The 21,742-nt window shown below is 42.8% G+C and overlaps 2 protein-coding genes across 2 annotated transcripts in view; one reads left to right on the forward strand and one right to left on the reverse strand.

Annotated features, from left to right (window-relative positions):
• tnmd (tenomodulin) overlaps positions 1-6,244 on the forward strand; it is a gene marked incomplete at its 5' end in the record, with an annotated part of 47,157 nt that extends 40,913 nt beyond the window's left edge. Inside the window, 2 exons of the mRNA XM_079229178.1 lie at positions 162-250; positions 4,448-6,244. Coding sequence (XP_079085304.1) covers positions 162-250; positions 4,448-4,657 — 299 coding nt within the window. The 3' untranslated portion in view covers positions 4,658-6,244. The remainder of the gene's footprint in view (positions 1-161; positions 251-4,447) is intronic.
• Positions 6,245-9,254: 3,010 nt separating this feature from the next.
• On the reverse strand, positions 9,255-20,095 carry elf1 (E74-like ETS transcription factor 1; the record flags this gene model as incomplete). Its single annotated transcript, XM_079229137.1, has 9 exons — positions 9,255-12,231; positions 13,802-14,152; positions 14,278-14,470; positions 15,161-15,244; positions 15,361-15,522; positions 15,650-15,754; positions 16,143-16,317; positions 19,483-19,539; positions 20,024-20,095. The coding sequence occupies 9 exons, from the start codon at positions 20,093-20,095 to the stop codon at positions 11,439-11,441; spliced, it is 1,992 nt and encodes a 663-aa protein (XP_079085263.1). The 3' UTR covers positions 9,255-11,438.
• Positions 20,096-21,742: the final 1,647 nt, after the last annotated feature.

Consider the following 21,742-nt stretch of genomic DNA (forward strand, 5'->3'; position numbering starts at 1 on the left):
CACAACAGCAACAACATTATTGTTTGACAGAAGCATGAAAAAGCTTGGAATAAATTCCAGCATATGTTTTCCCCTGAATGTCAAGCTACTGGGACAATACAGTGTCTGAGCTTTACTTCAAACCAGCACAAAAACATCTCCTCTCTTTACTGCTCTCTCAGATGTGGGAAACGTGGACGCGCCCGACGCAGAGGTCACAGGTCAGCGTTTCGCCCGCGACATCCTGGACCACCCTCCTGTAAACGACTATGTAAGTCTGCACCGCCTCCACCAGAGACCACACCACGAGATACAGCAGTCACTTCAATCAGCTCCAGCTCTGCCTCGACTCTTTCTGCATATAAATCGCTCACTAATTGATGTTAAAACTGACTTTGAGCACCAGAGGGCATAGCAATTGCTCTATATATCTGTTTAAGTAAGGCCAGTTCATTGAAGACTCCCTTAATGTCTCTCCATTAATTGAGAGGAATATCCAGGCTTTCAAAGGCAGAAACTTGTGCCTTACAGCGCCCTTGCTTCCTTCTCCCACTTCCTCTTTTCTGAGGCACTACAAAGCAGCCCTCTCAAGGTCACTCATAGCTTGACAGATACGTTACATTTATTAATAATGCTTTAATTATCAAAGCGTATAAAATGACTGGAAAGGCCAAGTGGCATATTTTGGTGGGCTGCATGGAAAGTGCTCAGTACCATACGGTTCATCATTCCTGGCTCTGAGGGAAAACCAAATAAAGCAGTATATTACACAGAAATTATGCTCTTACTGACCCCCCCAAAAATAGCAGTTGCACACGAAAAATAACAGGTGCACAGATATCCGGCTCACACATTCAGCTCTTAACAGTGAATGGCCACTGAAGCTAAATTCAAGGATAATGAGTCGGATTCTGTCTCCTCCTCAGAGCTGTGAGAAATGGAGAGCAGACAAGCAGAAAAATGAGACATCCTATAATGTTGACATTTATCAGGAACGTCCCCCGGAAACACCTCCTGCTCAACTCCTCAACCCCCCCAGCCTCCTGTATCTTCTCCCTCATCGTCTACGGCAAGAGAAGCAGTGCTGTGCAATTAAAACATACCAGGAGATGAAAAACTCGGCTCTCCTTTTGAAACGTTCTAGCACTATCAGCTGAGTAATGTATACCACTGCAACCCATTCCAGCAGCACATCCAGGCTCTGTTTGTGGGTCCGATGATGACAAAGGTCTTTGTGGACAAGCAAAGGGCAGGCAGTAGTCTGTAATTGGGAGTCTGAACTCTCGCTCATTCCAGTGGGATGCGACGTGTGTCAGCCAAACCTGTTTTGGTTTTTGCCTTGTCCAGAGCGCATGTAAATGTGCACACAGTCTGTAAACAACAAAGCACACACCCACACGGGCTGCTGCTAACACTCCACGTAAATCCTTTCATCTATCATACTCACACACGCGGACACATAATAACATGCATTCGCTTCATCAGCATTTCGTAAGTTTGAATTTTAGGACGCCGCGTCTCCCCACAGTTTTCACGTTTGTAAAGCGGAATAATCGTTTGAGTCCTCGTGACAGACGTTGGCAGATATATGAAACTGACCTTTGCCGTGGCCGCCATGTCAGAGTGCATTGTGTATCAGAGGCGGCCCTGGAAATTTCAAACTGAATAACTACCAACTGACAAGGCTGAATGGACGGTACTACTGTCCTTGACCCATAAAGCAAGGAGGGGTTTGAGGGACCTCAAACACATACACATGTAAACATGTTTGGTGTGAGTTTGTGCCTGCAATTGGGTTGTTTGTATTGTGTGTGTGTGTGTGTGTGTGTGTGTGTGTGTGTGTGTGTGTGTGTGTGTGTGTGTGTGTGTGTGTGTGTGTGTGTGTGTGTGTGTGTGTGTGAGTGTGTGTGACCACAGTCAGGGTCAGGCTACATGGCTGTTCATGCGTAAAACAGAGGTGCAAAAAGCTGAAGGAATTTAAATCCACAAACGCAGGAGCTGTTTGTGCCTCCAGAGAAATCTTTACACTGAAGCTAAAGCCCATTATCACTCTGGTTCAGTGTTTACTCAAATACATGACTATCTCTGTATTCAATTACATCCAATTGTATTGTCATTCACCTCACTGTAGAGCACACTGAGATGAGAATCGGAGATCAGGGACAAGCACTGAGGCGTTTTTTATATGTTGTGACTGTCCTGTGCCTCTACATAAAAACCCCTTTTGGAATACAAAGCAGGGTATGAAACAGAAATGTTATCTCTGCGGTTTTGATCCCAGAATGAATGTGGGGAGCTCTGCTGTGAGATTTAATACCACACGTGCTTCAAGCTCATGAAGAGCGGTGATCAGCATGTGTGAAATAACCCCAACAAGTGTGGAGATTACGGGAGCCGTGCTTTGATTCATTACATCTTATTGAATGACTGACGCAGTTTTCTACTCTGCAGACTCATTCATATCCAGCGCCTTATATTATTCACAGAGGTGCCTCCGTGTGTGCGAGTGTGTGTTTGCATGTGTACACCGGAGTGTGTGATGAAATCAGATGCAGCAAGGGGGTAATGGCTTTTACTCTTCATTAATGCTGCTTGTTTTTGAGTGACTGCCTCAGATTTCCCAAGGTGAACCATTCTTATCACCGCAGCATCCCGCTGGAGACGGCAACGCAAAGCCAGAATGATTAATATGTACCCTCCGTTTGAAAAGGATAGCTCTGATTAATTGTCTTTAAGGTACAATGCTGCCTATTGGCTGTTTCTTTTGATAATCGCCGCATCATTTGAATAAAATATTTTCTTCATTTTCTTCGTGGAGCTCCAGATATTCACAAAATCTCAGTTTGGGCTGCGCAGAGCCGATAAGATTATCATTGGTCCATTGACAGCTTTCGTGTTGTTTCCATAACAGATTGTTGCCTGGAAGCTGATGACCCGAAACTTGACTGAAACAATAAATCATTAAAAGCCTACATGCGCTTGTCATAGTAATAAATCAAAGCCAGCTATCCTAGGCGTCATCTGCAGCACGCCGTCTATGTAATTCAAATATGTCTCATGAGTGTAGCAGGGTGTACTTTTTTGTGAATCATGCTTATGGTGAATTTCTTGTTACGTGACTACAATAAAGAAAGGAAATATATGTGTGTAGAACCACTCTGACTGAATGCCCACTGACTTAAAAAGTAGATGCAAGAAAACCCCTAATTCACACACTTAAAATGTCATAGGGGACTGAAGGGACATGTGCTCCTGCGGGTCCCGTCCTCTTAAGTTCCCACACATTTTCTATTCCCAACAGTGGATGTGTTTTGTTCTGCACCGCTGCTTGTAGCTGAGTCACTGGAAGCGCTTGCAAAGAATTATGCCAGTTTGTTCTGAATGTGAAGTCATCGACTCCGGGATCGGAGCAGTTTAATGAGACAGCGCCGGATTGTCTCTGAGGATTCATTTACTAAAAGAGATTGAAATGTGGTCAAATGCGTACTGAGGGCAGTTGCTGCCTCAACTTGCATGGTGAGTTAAGTGGCACTTCTCCGTACCCCATTTGGAGTTGCTCTTGATCAAAGGCATGGCACTCAGCCCCCCACGAGTCTACGAGGGCATGAACCAACCGGCACAATGAAAAAATCCAAGGGCCATTAATTCTACCCAATTTACCTTTCGTTTGGGTTTCATTTGGCCCCTCTATAAATTCAGAGGCAGCCAGCGAGAGCAAATGAAAGAATCCTTGTTAGGCGATCATTACTCTGCTAATTGCTTCAGGAATGTGCCATGCACTTAAAGTCAAGGTCAGGGGGAGGGCGCCAAGACGTGGGGAGCTGTAATTTGAATGCTCTATTGGAGGAGGGGCTGCCATTTTGGTGCAGAGAGTGGGCCGCGGTCGAGGGAGTTAAGAGGTCAGAGATGAAAGAAATAGTGTAATTATGCTGGTAACTACCAGCGTTAGAGTCCCTTTGATTGAAGATAGTGCCGGTAGAGAGGCTGTGAATGCTGGATTCAGAGATGGGGCGTTATGAAGTCGTGCTACCTCCGGTATAATAGAAAGGTCAAGGGTGTTATATCATGTTTTATGCTCCTGCAGCTTAAATCAGGCTCGCTCCCTCTTCCCGCTATCTTGATCTCTTTGTCACAGTCATCAAGCATGGCACAACTTTGGATTTTTACAGACATCAATTCTGATCTTTTCACTCACACTTGTTTTTCTACACATATTCGACTGACCTACAAGGAAAGCCGCTCATCAATTCCCGCCACCTTTTTTTCTTTTTCTTCTTCTTCTTCGCTGGGGTTTTACAGCAGCCAGCATCCGTTATGTTGCATCGCTGCCACATTTGCTTCTTCTTCTCCTTCTGATTTTTCTTCGTCTTCTTCTTCGTCCTCTTCCTCTTCCTGCTCTTGCCTCGGGAGTTCTGCCATTTATCTTGTGTGTGATTGTAACCCTAACCCACTGCTGTGTTCTCTGCAGAGAGAAGTTGGGATTGAGCTGGATAGCCGTCTGGATGACAACGGCTACTGCTGCCAGCACTGTCGCCGTGGTTACCGCTACTGCCGCCGCTACCACGAGCCCCTGGGTGGCTTCAACCCTTGGCCTTACTACTACCAAGGAGGCCGGGCCATCTGTCAGATTGTCATGCCGTGCAACTGGTGGATCGCCCGCATGCTGGGGAGGATCTAAGGAGGCCGTGTGCCTTCTGTCTGTACGGGATTCAAACTGTTTATGTCGTTGTAGGTGCAAATTCTGCTTTTATATCCCACTTAAGAGACCAAAGCAGTCCATTGCACACACGTATTATCCAATCGGTTGGCCCACTGAGTATTAAACAGTCCAAATGGTATTTGAAGCGTTCTTAATTGGCATTGCTCGTTTACAGCTGTCTAATTTTCTTTGCTTATATCTAGTCATGTATTATCTTTGCTATTTGATTCTGTTTAATGGGTGCCATTTAGTTTGGAGGATGTCACCAAAAACTAATCCGCTCTAAAAAAGGGGGGTGCTTCAGCACTGCCTGTCTTGACCTTGTCTAAGTGTGAAAGTTTTGTCTCAATTGTTTGTGATGATTGTTTTTATTGCTTAAGCACATAAAAAACATCCCCATGTTCACATACAATTATAACACAACATGATTCATATTTAAACTAAGACAAATTGAGGGAAACAAACAAACATAAAGTAGATATAACCAAACTACAGGAAGCCTTCCCTCCTGGCTTTATGTATAAGAATTCTTTAATCTGTTTTTAAGATCATGTTAAACTAAGGAGGTACAGTATAATTGAAGAAGCAAAGACCTCAGCTGTCAGCTTTGTGATGTAGTTACTGTTGTCTCATGCTCCATTGTTTTCCATCTTGTTGCAATCCACAAAATGCTTCAAATAGTGCTTCTGTTGAAACTGTTTCTTCTTTGCTGAGGCGATTTTAATCTGCATCAACACATCTCAATCTGTCGAGCTGAAATAACTCTCATCTGCAAGTAACAGATAAGCAAGCGAGATATGCATTTGCTATTGATGTTCTGTCATCAGAATAACAAGGTGCATAAATGCCCAAGAGTATTCAAGCAATGTGAGGTATTCAAAAGTTTAACAGAAACAAAAATGGAGCACTCATGTTGTCATCGTTTGCTTTGAAGCCTTCTGTATGTTTCAGTCTCTTTCCCGATTTTTTTTCCAATTCAAATTTCAATGTATGAATAATCTGAGTTATCCTAGCATATGAAACAGTATGATTTGAAAGCTGATGAAGTGTTGGTTTTAATCTGACTCATGCAAATACAACAGGCAGACCTTCTCTCTTCTCCATTACTCCCATTGCTCATTAGCAAAACAATTTACTGTCAAACTGAAAGGAAAAAACTAGGTGTGCATGCTTTTATTGTTTATTTCATAACCTTAGTCTTTCTTGTGTATCTGATGCATAATAATGCATTGTTATAAAAGCACCTAGCCTGCAAAGTAAAGCTGGATGTTGACTCATGTTGGCTCAGTGTGATAATAATGTCAGTGATATCAATAATATTTGGCAGCAAAATGAATTTTGTGAAAAAGAGGGCAAAACATATTACTGTATGTAAATGTTTTATGGATATGCTCATAAATGGAGTTCAGACTGCAACCGTATTGTTATTTTTAAATCAATAATGTCAATAGCCCAAAGCAACGTGTCAAGTAAAAATGTGTGGCATGAGTTAACAAATGTAATAATTGCAAACATACTTCAAATAAACTGTGTACAGCAAAGCCCCCAAGGCTTTTCTGAAAAGTTCATAAAATCAGTGTTTATATTATTCATTTCTTACTACATCCCCGTTATCACAACAAATAGTTGAGCGTAAAACAAATGCATACAGCATGCTGGTTGCTGCTTCTGCTGTTGTTGGAGAGCGTTTGGCTTTCACAACGTTGGGAAATAGTGTAAAGTGTTATTTTTTGTAAGATGCTGTTAGTTGTCTATTTGCCGAGGTCTCTGAGGACTTTGAGGACTGTTTTGTGTCGTCGTGAGAGTAAATTGCCATGGCGAGTCGATCTGAAAAGGACGGCTCACCCTGCCTGGAAAGGATGATACAGATATTACAGCTGGCTCCCTGAGAGCTCCTTGTGCCTGATGGGACAAAAGTCCAATATTAACCATGAAAGTCAAACTTTAAAGCACAAACGTCTCACAATTAAAAATCATGGATGAGACCCAGAAAAGACATTGAATGGTGGCAACACTGCAGTTGCACTTGTATGAGAGCAAAAAAAGTTGCATGCTAAGACGAGCATCCACGTCTGTATGCGATACACAAATCTCAAGATGTCATTGAAAGCATCTTGAGGAAACCAGTTGAACGTTTTACAGCAAAAAATCTTTTGAAGCCATTTGCTTTTGCTTTCAGTGTTCATGGTTTTCTTTTCAAGTAAAATGTAAACAATGTAAGGAAATGTAATGATTTTAATTAACAAGATATTTCGCGATTGCTTTGAAAGACCAGTAAAAATATGTAGAGAGGAAAGGAAAACAAAGCAGAGGCAGAGGAGTTTAGATGAAAAGGATGTTTTTCCTCTGAAAATGCAAACACACGACTCCAAATCAAATGATTTTTGATTATTAGCATAATTATTTAGCATAAAGGATTTTTAGTACCCTATAAGTTGCTATAAATGAAGGTTAATTTTCATTCCTACTGTGCTTGTTGCAACTTAAAACTGTCTACTTTAGATATAGGGCATGGCAAATCTGTGCGTCTATGACAGTGAACACCTTGCCTGTAGACCAGAATGAAAGAATATATCATTTCAAATGAAGCCCTGCACAATTTTTCTCATGCATTTGATACACTGTCGAGGAATACCCCCCTCCAGCACTTGTTTATCACTGTTTTGATGGGGAGAGGAAACAAGATTGACTACTCTGCAGGAAGAACAGAGATACCAGGCGTCTACCAGGTTGGCACAGTTCAAAGGATTTTTCCTACCTGGCCTGAGGATTGGCCGCTATCATTGAGACTCACAAGTGAATTAATTCCTTTTGTTACTTATCAAAAATGCAGTAAAACTTCACTCACAGCTGCTTATTTTCATTTCAAATAATCTCTCGTTCATTTAGATCAATGAGTTGCTATTCCGCGGCTGAGGAGAGTGAAATCCAATGTATGAGGAGTGTCTGTATTTAGATTAGTAACCTGAAGGAATAGCTCTCACCAATCCAGACTGAGGCGCAGGCTCTGCTGAGGACACGTGTATTACCAGTGCCACCTTATGGAGAGAGAAGTGTACTGCTGCAATATCAAACCAGGCGCTGGTTTGCCGCTTCTTTTTTACATTTTAAAGCCATGCTACACCTGCTGTCCTTAAATACATTTACAACCCCTCAAATGTTTAAAGTGGTCTATTTAAATCAAACCTTGGCTGCAAGTTAACAGTCTGCATATGGCTGCAATAGCCACGAGACTGCAGCCATCAACTCCTTTTCTCTGTAATCTTGCAGTCAGTCTGGTGACCTGATGGTTAAATAAGCTCTCCCTGTACTGTTCCTGCTCCAGGCTGGAGGCACAATAATGTCAGCCGTCATCCTTCAACTGCTCCCACTGTGAGAGGCAGCATGGCACAGCAGTAAACACTCGCGCTGTGTCAGTGGCTACAGGCGACACAGAAATAGTCCTCCTCCTCTCCCCGGTCCCGGCTATCGCTCCATCTTCAGGGTCTCTGACATACTAACCAAAGGAATAGCACAGACGCAACGGCTGCATTCATTCAATATTTTAGTAATCCATAACAACCCCCGCTTGCCATATGGCAGCCGATCGATGAACCGCCTGTTTAGATGTAATGAAGGGTTATTGCTTGCTTTCATCAGTCTCATTTCTAACTACAAACTACATCCTCACCTGCAAAAAGCTCAGGAAGATGTTTGCTGGAGAGAAGAAGGTTTTAGTGGCGGCTGAGACTGAACTTCTGGCTGTGTGTGTGTGTGTGTGTGTGTGTGTGTGTGTGTGTGTGTGTGTGTGTGTGTGTGTGTGTGTGTTAACCCTATGGCAAGATTGGATTGTGTGGTGCACAGCTGTGCATGTGGGTGTAGACAGAGCTAGGCACAGTAGGCAAGCCGTGCTGCCAAACAGCTTCCTCAACACCACCCACCCTCTCCTCCCCGACCCTGAACACGCACGCACACACATTAAATTCAAGCCAATGCACCCCCCAACACACATAGACACACGCACATACACACACACACACACACACACACACACACAGACACACACACACCTCCTCACGAGCACATCAACGTAACACATGCTCTACCCGAATCAATCCAAGTCAGTGTAACCCCTCCACTCGCCAGCCACACACATACACTCTTCACTCTACAAGCTGTGGTGACAGACTCGGCTGTCTTCAGTTCTGGGCATGTCACATGCTAATGTATTCATCCACCCACAGCAACTGGAGAGGCAGTGCTCTTAAGTACAGTCCAATCAGTCTCTGGCCTGCTAATGGCTCCAATCCAGTTCCCCACAGTAGCTTTTTCTTTCTCTTTAAATGCCATGTGGTTGAATGTCCATCAAAGCTGCAGCAGCCCAACAATGCCATTTTGAGGCAGAAATGTTTTTCTCCTTTATCTCTACAGTAAAAATCAATTGACATAGTATCCCCTTGTTTCCAAGTTGAATTTTGTTTTCTGTTTAATTTCAATAAAATGTGACTACTCGTGCAACATTTTATCTGGGCCTCGCGTGATTTCAAAATCACTTTGCCTCCAATAAAAACAACAAATAAAGAGGATATTCAGTGTTGAAGGTTTTAATTAGTACATTGACTTTTTCTTAAAAATCTACTCTATATTCAGCACAACTGAAGCAACTGACAACCCCAAGACAATAGAAGCAACAAAACATTAGCAGTGGACATACCTCAACATCTCAAAGACAACAGTGCTTTTGGGAAAAGGCAGGGCAGATACGGAAATATATACACAACGAAAAGAGAAAAGCAGTGAATTTCCATTCACAGACAGATTTCTATGCAAATGTAACCCAGTGTATTTATTGATTGTCAAGAATGTGCATGTACTTAAACAATAAGTATACATTCAGAGCGTCTTTGCAGACCAAGAGCCCTTTGGCTGATGTGGGATTGTAAAGCAGCGTTTAACTCCTGTCCTTAGGTGCCAGTGCAGATGGAGGTCAGTATGTCTAAATGTCCTCAATCTGCAGCTGCAGTCCGGGTGGAAAACACAACCAATTTAGCTGCGATACCACTCAGGATCAATGTGGCTTCATCCCCGGCAGGACCAGGGGGCCAATCGGATGGCTGGCCTGAGAGGTCCTTTACAAAGTGGGACAGCAAATAAAGAAGGCCCAGACTGGACTGACCCAAGAGCAGGAGAAAAAGAGGAAGAGGAAGAGGAGAGGAGCTTTTAAACAGCACTGTACCAAATAATTAAAGAAACTATGACTTCAAAGGCATACTGATTGATACATTTGATACTTTATGCAGTACACAGAAAAATAATCTTTTCAAATGCGGCGTCCCTACTGCTTAACTGTTGACAAAGATAAAGAGGTATGTCTGCTGAAAAGAAGGAACCAAAGCACATTCAGTACATGTTTAAAATTAGACAGACAACAGAGGGTATCAATAAGATAATATAACAGGGGAATAATGATGCTGCACTGAGCACTCAAGTCCAAAACTCATGAAAAATACCAAAGCTGATTATATGGAATGCTATACAAATGAAAAATGTTGGTCTTAAAAAAAATACCAAATAAGCTTCCTGGTATTAACGTTCATATTCTTTTTTATTTTCCCTCATGTTTACACATGTAAATAGACAAATGTGCCGTTTTTTTATACAGAATTTAGAAATTCACAAAATAAATAAATTCACTATGGCCTTAAAATTGAATCTCAATTGTATATTATATGTATGTATATATATATGTGTATATATAGATCCATATATATTCCATTTTATATAAACAGGATATAAATCTTGGAGCCCCTGAAGTTGAGGCTGATAAAATCTGTTTTATCTTGCGTATTCATTCTCTCCTTTTGTGTCTCACTATTTTGCTGAGCCTCCAGTCTGCAGCTCTAAACAAACAGTTTTGATGTTGGACTGTCCTTGGTGGACAGAAAAATGCCCATTTCCATAGTAGCACAGTGCTTTAAGGCCAGAAGTAATAGAGGTTGAATGCATACCGTTTTTGTTTATATGAAAATAAATGAGTAATGTTCCTTAAAGTCTGAAAAAGCCATAGTCCGTTTTTCATCTTTTTCCCCCCAGACATTTCCATGAAAGAGTCTTGAGCTGTTTGAACTTCCTGTAAGGCACTCTTCAATTAAACTCCGAGATGCGTTGTTTTTTTTCCTCCACCGGATTGGACACCATGACACAGTATCCAAACTTGTATGTGGTAAAAAGAAATTTAAACACACATGTCCTTTGCATGTTCTCAGAAGTCTGATTTCATTGCACCATTTGGCATTCAGTCCCCAGTTTTGGTTTGTTGCATTCTCCTCTTTAAACATAAAAGTCCGATGAGATGTAAGGTAAGAAAATTACTAACTGGCACATTTGGTGGACAGGGATCCCTGGTCTATCCAATGGCTGTTCTCCTAGAGAGGGAGGGTGTGTGTGTGTGTGTGTGTGTGTGTGTGTGTGTGTGTGTGTGCGTGTGCGTGTGCGTGTGCTGGGGTATAATGTCTATGGAAAATAATCCCAAATCTGAAAACAGATTTCTTAGAAAAACTAAACACTACTCCCTTGATTTCAAAATTAGGCACATGGTCACGAAATATGTGAGTAAACAATAAATCCTGAGGCTGAACTGACCAACCTTTAAGAGCAACATTCTGTGAGTTCCCTCGCTCTGATCTTTGATCAGATCACTGCGGTACGGAAGGAAAGCATTAAGTCTGTGGTCAAAATGGATTCAATTGTTGTTTTTTGGTTTGGCTTGTGTCCTTCAGCCCTAGGCCTCTGCAGGCTCTGTCTTTATCTGGATAAAGTTCGCAGGCAACTGGACAGACAGTGGCAGGTCCTGCAGGCCTTTGATTCCCTGTTCAGGCTGCAGGGACATCTCCCCACGCACTTCCAGCTCCTCTACAGGGGTCAGACCCTCACCGGGGCTGCTGCTCTGGGAGAAATGTCCATTAATTAGAGTTTCACTCACTGACTCATAGCTCTGACTTTGACTGGTATCGATGATCACAGTCCTATACTGCAGCTCAGCTTCCCCTATCTCAATCTCTTCTTTATCAAACGCATTTGCGGCGAGTGATGGATCACCATTCACCATCGACTGGAAGTAGCTGGGGTCCAGCATCTCCTCTTTGACCTGCAGACAAAGATCGCTGGACTTGAGCACCGTGGCAATTACGGTGCCGGGCTGCTGTGCCACCATGGTCTGCCCATTGGTTGTGTTGATAGTGACCAGGCGAGGGAAACTGCTGAGGTTGGAAGCGGTGGAACTAAGGACTCCTGCAGGGGAAGTGCAACAGGAAGTGGTGGATGAGCCAAGACTGGTGACCAGGAGGTGCTGAGGGAGGCCATCCTGCAGGTTGTTGGCTCCACCTGTTAGACCTGCCGTCTGGATGGTGAGCACATCTTTACCACCTGCAGTGGTGGAGGGCATAGTGTGGAGAATAACCCGAGGGGGGGAGGAGTGGCAGTCCCCGTTGGCCATGATAGTGGTGAGAGGAAGAGACTGGAGAGAGCTGGGAGAAGTCAGGACCATAGGAACTGATGAAGGAGCAGTCATGGCCCTGAAAAGACAAAATTATCTGAATATGCACTCCTGTTTCTTCATCTTCTCTGACAGAGCTGTTGTAATTGACTATTCAGTTTGTATTTTTGCAAATATAGACAAGGATTATTTTTTAATGGAACACTATTGAGAAAGTTATCCAGTGCTGATCCTAAACAGCAGAATTAATGCCCTTATTAATATAACAAACAGCATTGTCAGCTGTACTGCAGAAGTGATTATTCTTCCTGATTCCTAACTGAAGACAATGTTTAACAGCTTCAAAAGCAAGATGACTGATAAAACATTGTTTATACAGGCAGTATAACTAGAAAAAAAACATAGAATACCAACTCAACACTTCTCTGATATCAACAACAAATTACCTGCAGGGCTTCATAATAAACCTGAATCCCTGCAGGTATATATATATATATATATATATATATATATATATATATATATATATATATATATATATATATATATATATATATATATATATATATATATATATATATATATATATATATATGTGTGTGTGTGTCTATATATATATATATATATATATATATATATATATATATATATATATATATATATATATATATATATATATATATATATATATATATATATATGTGTGTGTGTGTGTGTCTATATATATATATATATATATATATATATATATATATATATATATATATATATATATATATATATATATATATGTATATATATGTGTGTGTGTGTGTGTGTGTGTCTATATATATATATATATATATATATATATATATATATATATATATATATATATATATATATATATATATATATATAGACACACACACACACACACACACATCAAAGGTTTAAGCAAACAGTTTATCTAAATTTCTGAAAAGCTGACAAGGTTTCAAGCTGGAATTGAATTTCTTTTCAAGTTGCCACTGATAAAGGGCCGATATTGGTTGAGTCATATGATGTGAATTTCATGGACAAGTAGTTTTGAGCATGTGTATGAGAACTGTATTCAAGTAATTTTGTGTGTGTCAAGGGGTTCTCAAATATGTGAATTTCCAAACCACCAAATAGATGAGTTTTACACCTCACACCCTTTTGAAATCAAAGCATTTTGGTGGGTGTGGAATAGCTCCCGTCTCAAAACTGTGATATTTGACAACAATATATCAACTGATGTACATTTTTCTTTATATAAATATATTAATGAAGCATCCCTTACAGAAATAGTTTGATGGTTTGGGAGCTTATTTGCTTTCTCGTTGAAAGCTAAGTTTGTTACCACTCGCGTCATGTCTTCTCGTTTAGCTTAGCATGTCTGCCGGGTAGCTTATTTTAGCATAAAGACTAGAAACAGGACAAACCAGGTTAACTGAAATCCGCCTAGTAGCACCTCGAAAGCTCACTAATTAACATGTTATATATTGTGTGTTTAACATGAATCAGGTTACAGATACAAGTGATACTAAGTTATGTACCAGTTATGTGTTGGAATCATTTCTTTACTGGGAACAGCGACTTCCTTGAGTCTGGTTGTCACTATGAGGCTGATGAGGCTGGTCTCTTACCTCATAGCTTGATCATAGATGGCCGACCCTTGGTTGGCCTGCAACATGTGGACAGAGTGAAGGAGCTGCTCAGTCTGTTCATTAGCTTCCTGGTACAGATATTCATCATTCGTCTCCTTCTTCATGTTCTTCATTGAGACTTGATGCTGACCATGAGCCCTCCCGTGCCCTTTGGACCCTCCACGGACCACGGCCCGCCCATTGGTAGGTCTGTGATTCCCGTAGCCGACGTTAGCATCCGAACCGCCGTCCTCGTCCTCGATCACCACCAGATCTGTTGGCATCTCCTTAAACTGATAGACCAGCCGCTGCCCCTCCACTTTGGCCAGGATGCCTCTCTGATAGTAGTACCTGGAAGATAAAGTAGATAAGGAGCAGTCCAGTGAGCCATCGTGAACATATCTGTGTCAGAGCTGAATGTGCACAATGGCGAAGCTTCAGGTTTAGCTTGGTGACCATTTGTAAGTTACCCTTACCTGAGAGCTCTTCCCATGGTCTCATAGTTCATATCCGGCTTGTTCTTGTGTTTGCCCCACAGCTTTGAAACAGCCTTCGAGTCCACTAGCTTAAAGATGCCTTTCTCTCGCTGTGTCCACTTGATGTATTTGGGACAAGTGTTCTTATCTTGCAGTAGAGCGAGAAGGAATTCCCACAGGTAAATTGTGTTGCCTGCAAATTCAAGGGGGGGACTAAATTAAGTCATGTTTTCAACATTCAAGCTCATCAGACATTCATGGTGGTGCCTTAGAGCTGTGCTATAGACATCCATAATGCATTTAGTAATATAGAGTCATGCATAAAAATGCTATATAGCAGCTAAAAGGTTGCAGGAGAAACTACTCTTTTGTAATAGCCATTGTTGTGTCAGTTGTATGTGTGCATGTGTGCCTTGGAAGTGAATTAATTACACCATGCCTGGGAGTAGATTACTCTAATTTGTGAGATGCTTCTGCCAGAAGTGGTTAAAAACAGAAACGCTCCCAGTAGTCACTTGAATCCCAGACACCGTGACAGGGTGATGTATATGTGTGCAGCTGAACCCGCCGTCCCCAGCCCCCTCCTCTTTGTGTCACACTGTATGCTGCAATTAGGGTTCACATCGAGCAGCACCAGTCTGATTCTATTGGTAGAGCACCAACGTGCCCCCCAGCCTGCAATCACTTCTGTTTCCCTGCGAAACACAGCACTCCGAGATCCCCTCATCCATTAACTCGCCCAGATTCAACCCAGTCGGACTGCAGGGGTTGAGGACTGCTGTTTGCACACTCCACAGGAGGAAACAGAGCGTACACAAGAGGAGGGGAGACCTTGATTTTTATTGGCTCATTACAGGGAAGCGGACAAGTTACCGAGGCTTACCTTTGCCCTCCTTGCTCTTCTTCCTGAGTGGCAGGTTAGGGGTGGTGATAGGAGAGCAGGGCCGCACCGCCCGCGGCTTCCGTACTGTGATTCAAAATGAGGGGTTGTGTGTTATGAGGTGAGAGGTCGCAGTGACCGACAACACTGAGTTTTTAGTACAAAGATAATTCCTGTTGTAAAAAAGAGGACTGCAGTGTTACCTTTGGTTTTTTTCTGAGGTTTTAAGGGACACTTTTGGGGTATCTCATCCATTGATGAAGTGTCCTCGTCTAGGGACATGTCAAGGGCACTGTTATCCATCTGGTCAGGCCTCAGGGGGGCGTATGTCAAGTCTGACTCCAGCAGAGTGCCGTAGGTGTGAACTATACATCAACAAGAGATACAAAAACATAGACAAACCATGAATAGAACCTTTCGAATGGATCTCATCCTCAAAATAGGATCAATGTTAGACCAAAGTTGAAATGTAGATAATGAAATACAACTTACTCATACGCTTCTCGTCCAAAATGTTGTTTGGAGACTCCATGTTAAGAAGAGCTGCTGCAGCTTCGTTCGTCTCCATGCTGTCCTCCGGGTCCGAGACTGTTGTTTCTGTCCAGCAGACGACCTCATCATTATGAAATCCAAGTGGGTAACAACTGTGTATATTGTATGTCTGAGTCTTTGTCTGATACAGCTGAATGGCTAGTTTGACTACCAGGCTCCTTTTTTATGTGATGTGGGATTGGTGAATGAGTTTAAAGGTAACATCATGGTCAATTTCACTTGTACACACAATACATTTCAGTTTGTACACACGATATATTGTTGTTGCTAAGTAAAGAATTAGGAAATAGGGGGAACAAATAATACAATGTAGAGACTAAATGGGAAGATTGAGATTTTCCTTCTTTGCGTTGTGTTAGAACACAAGTGTATTGTATGTGCACCTAACATAGCACAGTTTATTATAAATGACAGTAGAGTAAAATATGTTTACCTGAGAGGTCGACCCCTCCCACCAAGATGGAAGGCTCCTCCACGACATGGAGTGTGGTGTCCACCATGATGCCGTTGGTCACCTCGTCGGACTCCAGGCCTGAGTAGACCTGCAGCAGGTCGGCTGCAGGCACGTGCTCAACAATCACAGCTGGGAACACTGACGGGTCGTCCAGCTGAACAGAGAGAGGACACACACACATACAGAGAAAGGAATGAGACGTTGTAACACCAGGGGGACTGATGGTCTTTGCACATACCTAAATGCAATAAAAACACCATTAATTCCTCCACTACACATGATAAATGCAATATAGAACCCCCAGATGACATCGCATTAATGTTATAACCAGATTTGGTTCCTTATCTTTATTGCCTTGTAAAATATTGAATATTCGTGCTCAATTTCAGCTAATGTGGAGGCACATAGCATGGAGGAGAGCTCATTTCTGTGGTGTTGCAGCGGTCCACAGGGACCCGCTGAAGAAGACAGGAACCAGCTGTTTGATTTGGCCTACTTCTCCTGAGAAGTTAATCTTATGCTCAGAAATTATATGAACCCAATTGAATGTTAATGGGTCAATCGTGAGTCGCAGGCGAGCACCCCCTTCATCATGTCCTAAACGTGCTTTGGGAATTCGAACCTCGCAGTCTCATTTCAGGCATGGCTCAGCCTGATGCAGGAAGGAGCCGGGGGACGAGGGAAATTACTGGAGCTTGGGCCAAACCTTTGAAACAACTGAGGAGCCCAACATACTTGAGAGTTCCTCAAACACAGACTGGGTCAAGAGTGCTCACTGGGTGCTTGGTTCGTGTCAATGGGGAGCGACATGGGGACTAATTGAGCCCTTTGAGTGAGTCCATCATGTGGTCCTCTAAAACCCGGATTTTGATGTTTTTCAAGTAGCCTTCAGTGACAGCTGTTCATTTGTTTAATTCAAAGAGCATCAAAAACATGAGCAACACATAAACAACATGAGAGGCAGATCTGATTTAGAAAGCATCAATCAAAATTATACTTTTCTATGGCATAATCATGGTTTTAGTTTTAAATGAAAAGGTCACCTCAGGTTCTTTGATGCAAAGAAACTCAGTCCCACCAGCAGGTGGCAGCAGACTACATTTAAAAAATGTACTGAAACAATGACAGTGCCAAGAAGCTGTAATTTATTTGGCGCTTAGGTGCATTATTGGTCCAAACCACACTGAAACAGATACAATTTTGATTAAATGTTCATCTTAGTAGATCTCTTTCAGCTTAGGAAGAGAAGAAAAGAGAATGTGCATCTTTTCTGAAGTTAAAAGATTTGTGAAATGTAGTCAAATATGTGTCCAAACAAAATAATATATGCATAACTGGACAAACACCTGCTTACAACATGCCGTCTGTAGTCAGGGTTACAATGTCGCCCAATAATTAAGCTGAATCAACTAGACCATTTGCACTGTTGTCTGATCTAAGGGAGACAAAACTCTTACATTTAAAACACTCAACAACAAAGCAGTTATTACAAAATATATACATGTGTGTATTATGAGGTATTTTACCCAGATCAATTATGAACACATTTGTACGGTCTTGACCCAATTAAAGAGGTAACCAGATAGAGAAAAGGTGCAGAAGAAGGAACATGAATAAAGGCTTTTCTGTCTCTTTGCACAAGTGCCCATTGTTGGTCTGGACCTCTGGGGCATACCAGGTGTCTGGGCTTTGAGCCGGGGGGTGGGAAGAGCAGTCCGTGGATACACTCCCATTTCGGCTACACTTTAACCAGGAAACTAACAGATCGGCTCATTATTTGGACACGGTGTTAAGAGGTTGGGCCTCCCGGGTAGAATCAGGAGTAGCTACCAGAGGATTGTTTATTCGTAATTTGATACACTGTACATAATGTAGGTGACTGTGAGTCTAGAGCAAGATGGCTCTACAAGACGTCCATCATCATTTTTAAGATCGACAACAAATAGCTAAAAAAACATCTCAGCAAAACCTCGAGGGGCTAATAAAAACCCAGAGTTTTGCTTTGACTACAGTCAATGTCTCACTGGCATACGCTGAATGTTTCCCATTAATCTGAGTCGGTGGTAGACATATTATCAGATAGCTAGACAGTGAGGCTACCAACGTCTCCTCGTCTGGGCTTAAATTATGTTTGCTGTCCTTGAGTGAGAGTCAAGCATGTGTGTGAGTGTAGACAAAGGCATTTTGAGTATTGGTCTGTTGCACTCCTGAAACAGCAGCCCCTCCACCCCCACCTCAGACAGTCCCACACAGTTTGCTGACAGGGCGTTAGACATCTGAAGGTCCGATCTCTGCTTTTGTTTTGATGTGACCTGGGATCTGTTTCAGCGAGGAACACCAAACTACTCGTCATGTAAACCAAGTGTTGATTTGAAAAGCATGTTGCAATGTGAAGGGCAATCAGTATGAAAGAGAGAGAATGTTTTTTTAAAGGTTTAAAATAGCGATAAGGTGGGGCTTTCAGGAGAGGTGGTGCCCAACATGTAACACAGCCTGACAGAAAAACATATAAAACATCATAAAGGTTGTAACTGCTTCTTCCTCTTTGCTGACTTGAATAGTGTTTCTAGTAGGGAAACAGGAGAGATGAGAATCGGCCAATTTGCATTTCCGAGTTCCCCATTCTGCCATTGAAAGCAACAGCATCTGTGCAAGCTGTTCCCTTCACACCCCACTCTCTTCTGCTTTACCTGCCCAGCCACAATGAGTCCAACTGTCTGTACACTTTCAATATCCTCATTATTACAATATGTGAGAGTGCAGCAGCCAGTTGTATGAGATATACTACCATGTTGTTGTTTCTATGGCTTGAAAACAAAGACATCTTTAATTTGTATGTTCAATTCAAATTAAAAGAACACATTTTTTCATGGCTACCCTTTGTTGTGCTGGAAAAGTCACAAAGCTAAGTATCATTCTGACATGATACACCTTAGGCAGCTACTTATTGACTTAAAATCCAATATAACATGGCTAATCATTACAGAATGCACTATTATTTCACTGAGCTCCAACATCTTGGCCACTGCAGTTGTATGTTGTGTGTTGATTCTTTTTGGGGGTATTTCCAGGACTTAGTAAATAGGGGCATAATGCTTACATAACAGATCGAGTGGGTGCAGCACAGAACAAAAACTGTAGCGCTGGAACAATGCAAGACTTTTGAGTAGAATTATCCCATCCCTTCCAAGCTGCCTTGTAACTGGTCCGTCAGGTTAGGCCTGAACTGGTGCTATTCAGGGATCCAGTGACAACATGTCACTCTAGATGCACACACACAGATACCAGTATAGATGAACACACATACATCCACACTTACAATCAGTCCTGTTCCACAGGATTCAGACGCGGTTGTGGGGATGAGATAACTGCAAACCTGACCGGGCAACGAAAAGACACATAGGCACAGGGTCACATAGTATGAACACACAGCAACCTTTGTGCCACAACACATTGATGGCCAAGCCCCACCCTTTCCCTCCCACGCACCCTAACCTCGCTGCAGGTTTTTCAATCTTTCCATTTCTGTCCACCCAGCAACCCACACTCCTCTTCCCAGACCTCCTCCATCCTCCCTTCGGCCAACCTCTCGTTCCCCAACATGTTGTTACAGTTAAAGATCACAGGCTCTGAGCCACAGCCAATGCTACCCCGGTGTCCATGTTGTTTAGTTTTGCCTGTCCTGCTATGAACAATCTTACACTTATCAACAAGATATTGTGGAAAAGATGGATGGTCAAACACTGGTCCAACGGTCTTTTGATTGAATAAAAAGCATAGTCTCGCCCAGTTATGCATGAAATCAACAAACAATTTGATTAAAAACTTTTTTAATGTGTTTTCTCCAGTGCGATAGGTACCTGATTGATTTCGTCCATCCCGTTGCTGGCAAATTCAAACACCAGTTCACTGGGCTGTACTGCAGTCGTCATGTTCAGTTCAGAGGGCAGGGTATAGCCTGAATGAACCTGGCTATGACCACTTCTGGCTCCCGAGACTCAGCTTCACCTCACAAAATGGCTACCCTCTCGTCCTCCCGTTCTCTAATCTGGGCGGTTAGCGCTCCGAGAGAGAGACCACAAGTTTCAGAAGAGTGTTGTGGCCCAGGTGGGAGCAGCCTCGTCCGTCTCTGACACGGAGGCTGTGTCCCGCTGCGCCTGGAGCATCTACACCTGGCAGAGAGAGAGAGGGGAAGAGACAGGGGCTAAGGTCAGGAGACAATATTTGATCAGTTTAATTTTACTGAGAGGCAAGAGAGGAGCAGGGACAGTCGCGCAGGAGGGCTTGTGCCAGAGCAAATTAAAACAGTGCTTTAAAAACTCATCATTCAACTCATGTCAGACCTCCATAGTTTCAGGCAGGACGAACTCATCTGGGCTATGTCACAAGTCTCAGCAGAGAAATCGGATCACTGCCTCACCACCTGGCAAACCCTCTTATGAACTCACAAAGCAAGTCGAGAACAAGCAAAAAAGCCACCTGTGATTGTCCCCCAAAAAATAGTTTGCAACAGCTTTCAGGCTGAATGACAATGTCCAACCCACAATCCAAACTCCAAAAATATAAAATTGACTATCATTTAAGTCCAAGAAAAGAAGCAAATGATCACATTTGGGAACCTTGAAGCATCAAACGTTTGACACTTTTGCATGAAAAATAATGTTCACCTAAAACATCACGATAGTTGCCAATTCATTTTCGGCAAATCAATTCATTTTCTGAGATCCAAAACCAGCACAACAAGACAAAGTATGATCACGAACGCCACTCATTTCATAGCGGTGTCCGTCCATGATGTAAAGACAGCCCATGGCACTCCCCTCGTGATCATAAGACTCAGGGTTTTGATATTATGATCACATGAGAGAGTCTGAAATGAACCCTCCCTCCACACAGAAACAGACTAGAGATGACTTGTCTGATGATGCACTGGAAGCTTCTCTGTGCTGACCCTCTGGGATCTACTGATCACAGGCAGCGGGGGAGGGAAACTCCTGGTCTGGTCATGTTCCTTGTCAGTGCGTGTGTGTGTGTGTGTGTGTGTGTGTGTGTGTGTGTGTGTGTGTGTGTGTGTGTGTGCGCGTGTCTGTGTCTTGGTGTGTCCAAACAACCCAAGTTTCAGGGCTGAAGGACGGGAGGGGCTAAAGAATAAACAGACACCCCAGGGCCACAACCCCCCCACCACCCTCCTCAATCCCAGAGACCAAAGAGCTGGCAGCAGTAGAGAAGTAAGAGATGGCAGTATTTACACCCCCTCAACACACACACACACACACACACACACACACACACACACACACACACACACACACACACACACACACACACACACACACACACACACACACACACACACACACACACACACACACACACACACACACAATCCCTGCTTTTTCCACTGCTGCAGGGTGGAGCTCATTTGCTTTGAAATGCCTGTGTGACTGACGAAGTTGCATACCAGGCCCAATTGTATTTTGAAGTTTTGAAGGGGTGGGGGGGCGGTAACAGGAGAGGAAATGATAGACGAGGACTGAACTTCTGTGCAGCTTGTGGAGCAAAGGGGACAAACACATTTT

Source organism: Taurulus bubalis (assembly GCF_910589615.1).
Source record: "Taurulus bubalis genome assembly, chromosome: 13".
NCBI lineage: Eukaryota > Metazoa > Chordata > Actinopteri > Perciformes > Cottidae > Taurulus > Taurulus bubalis.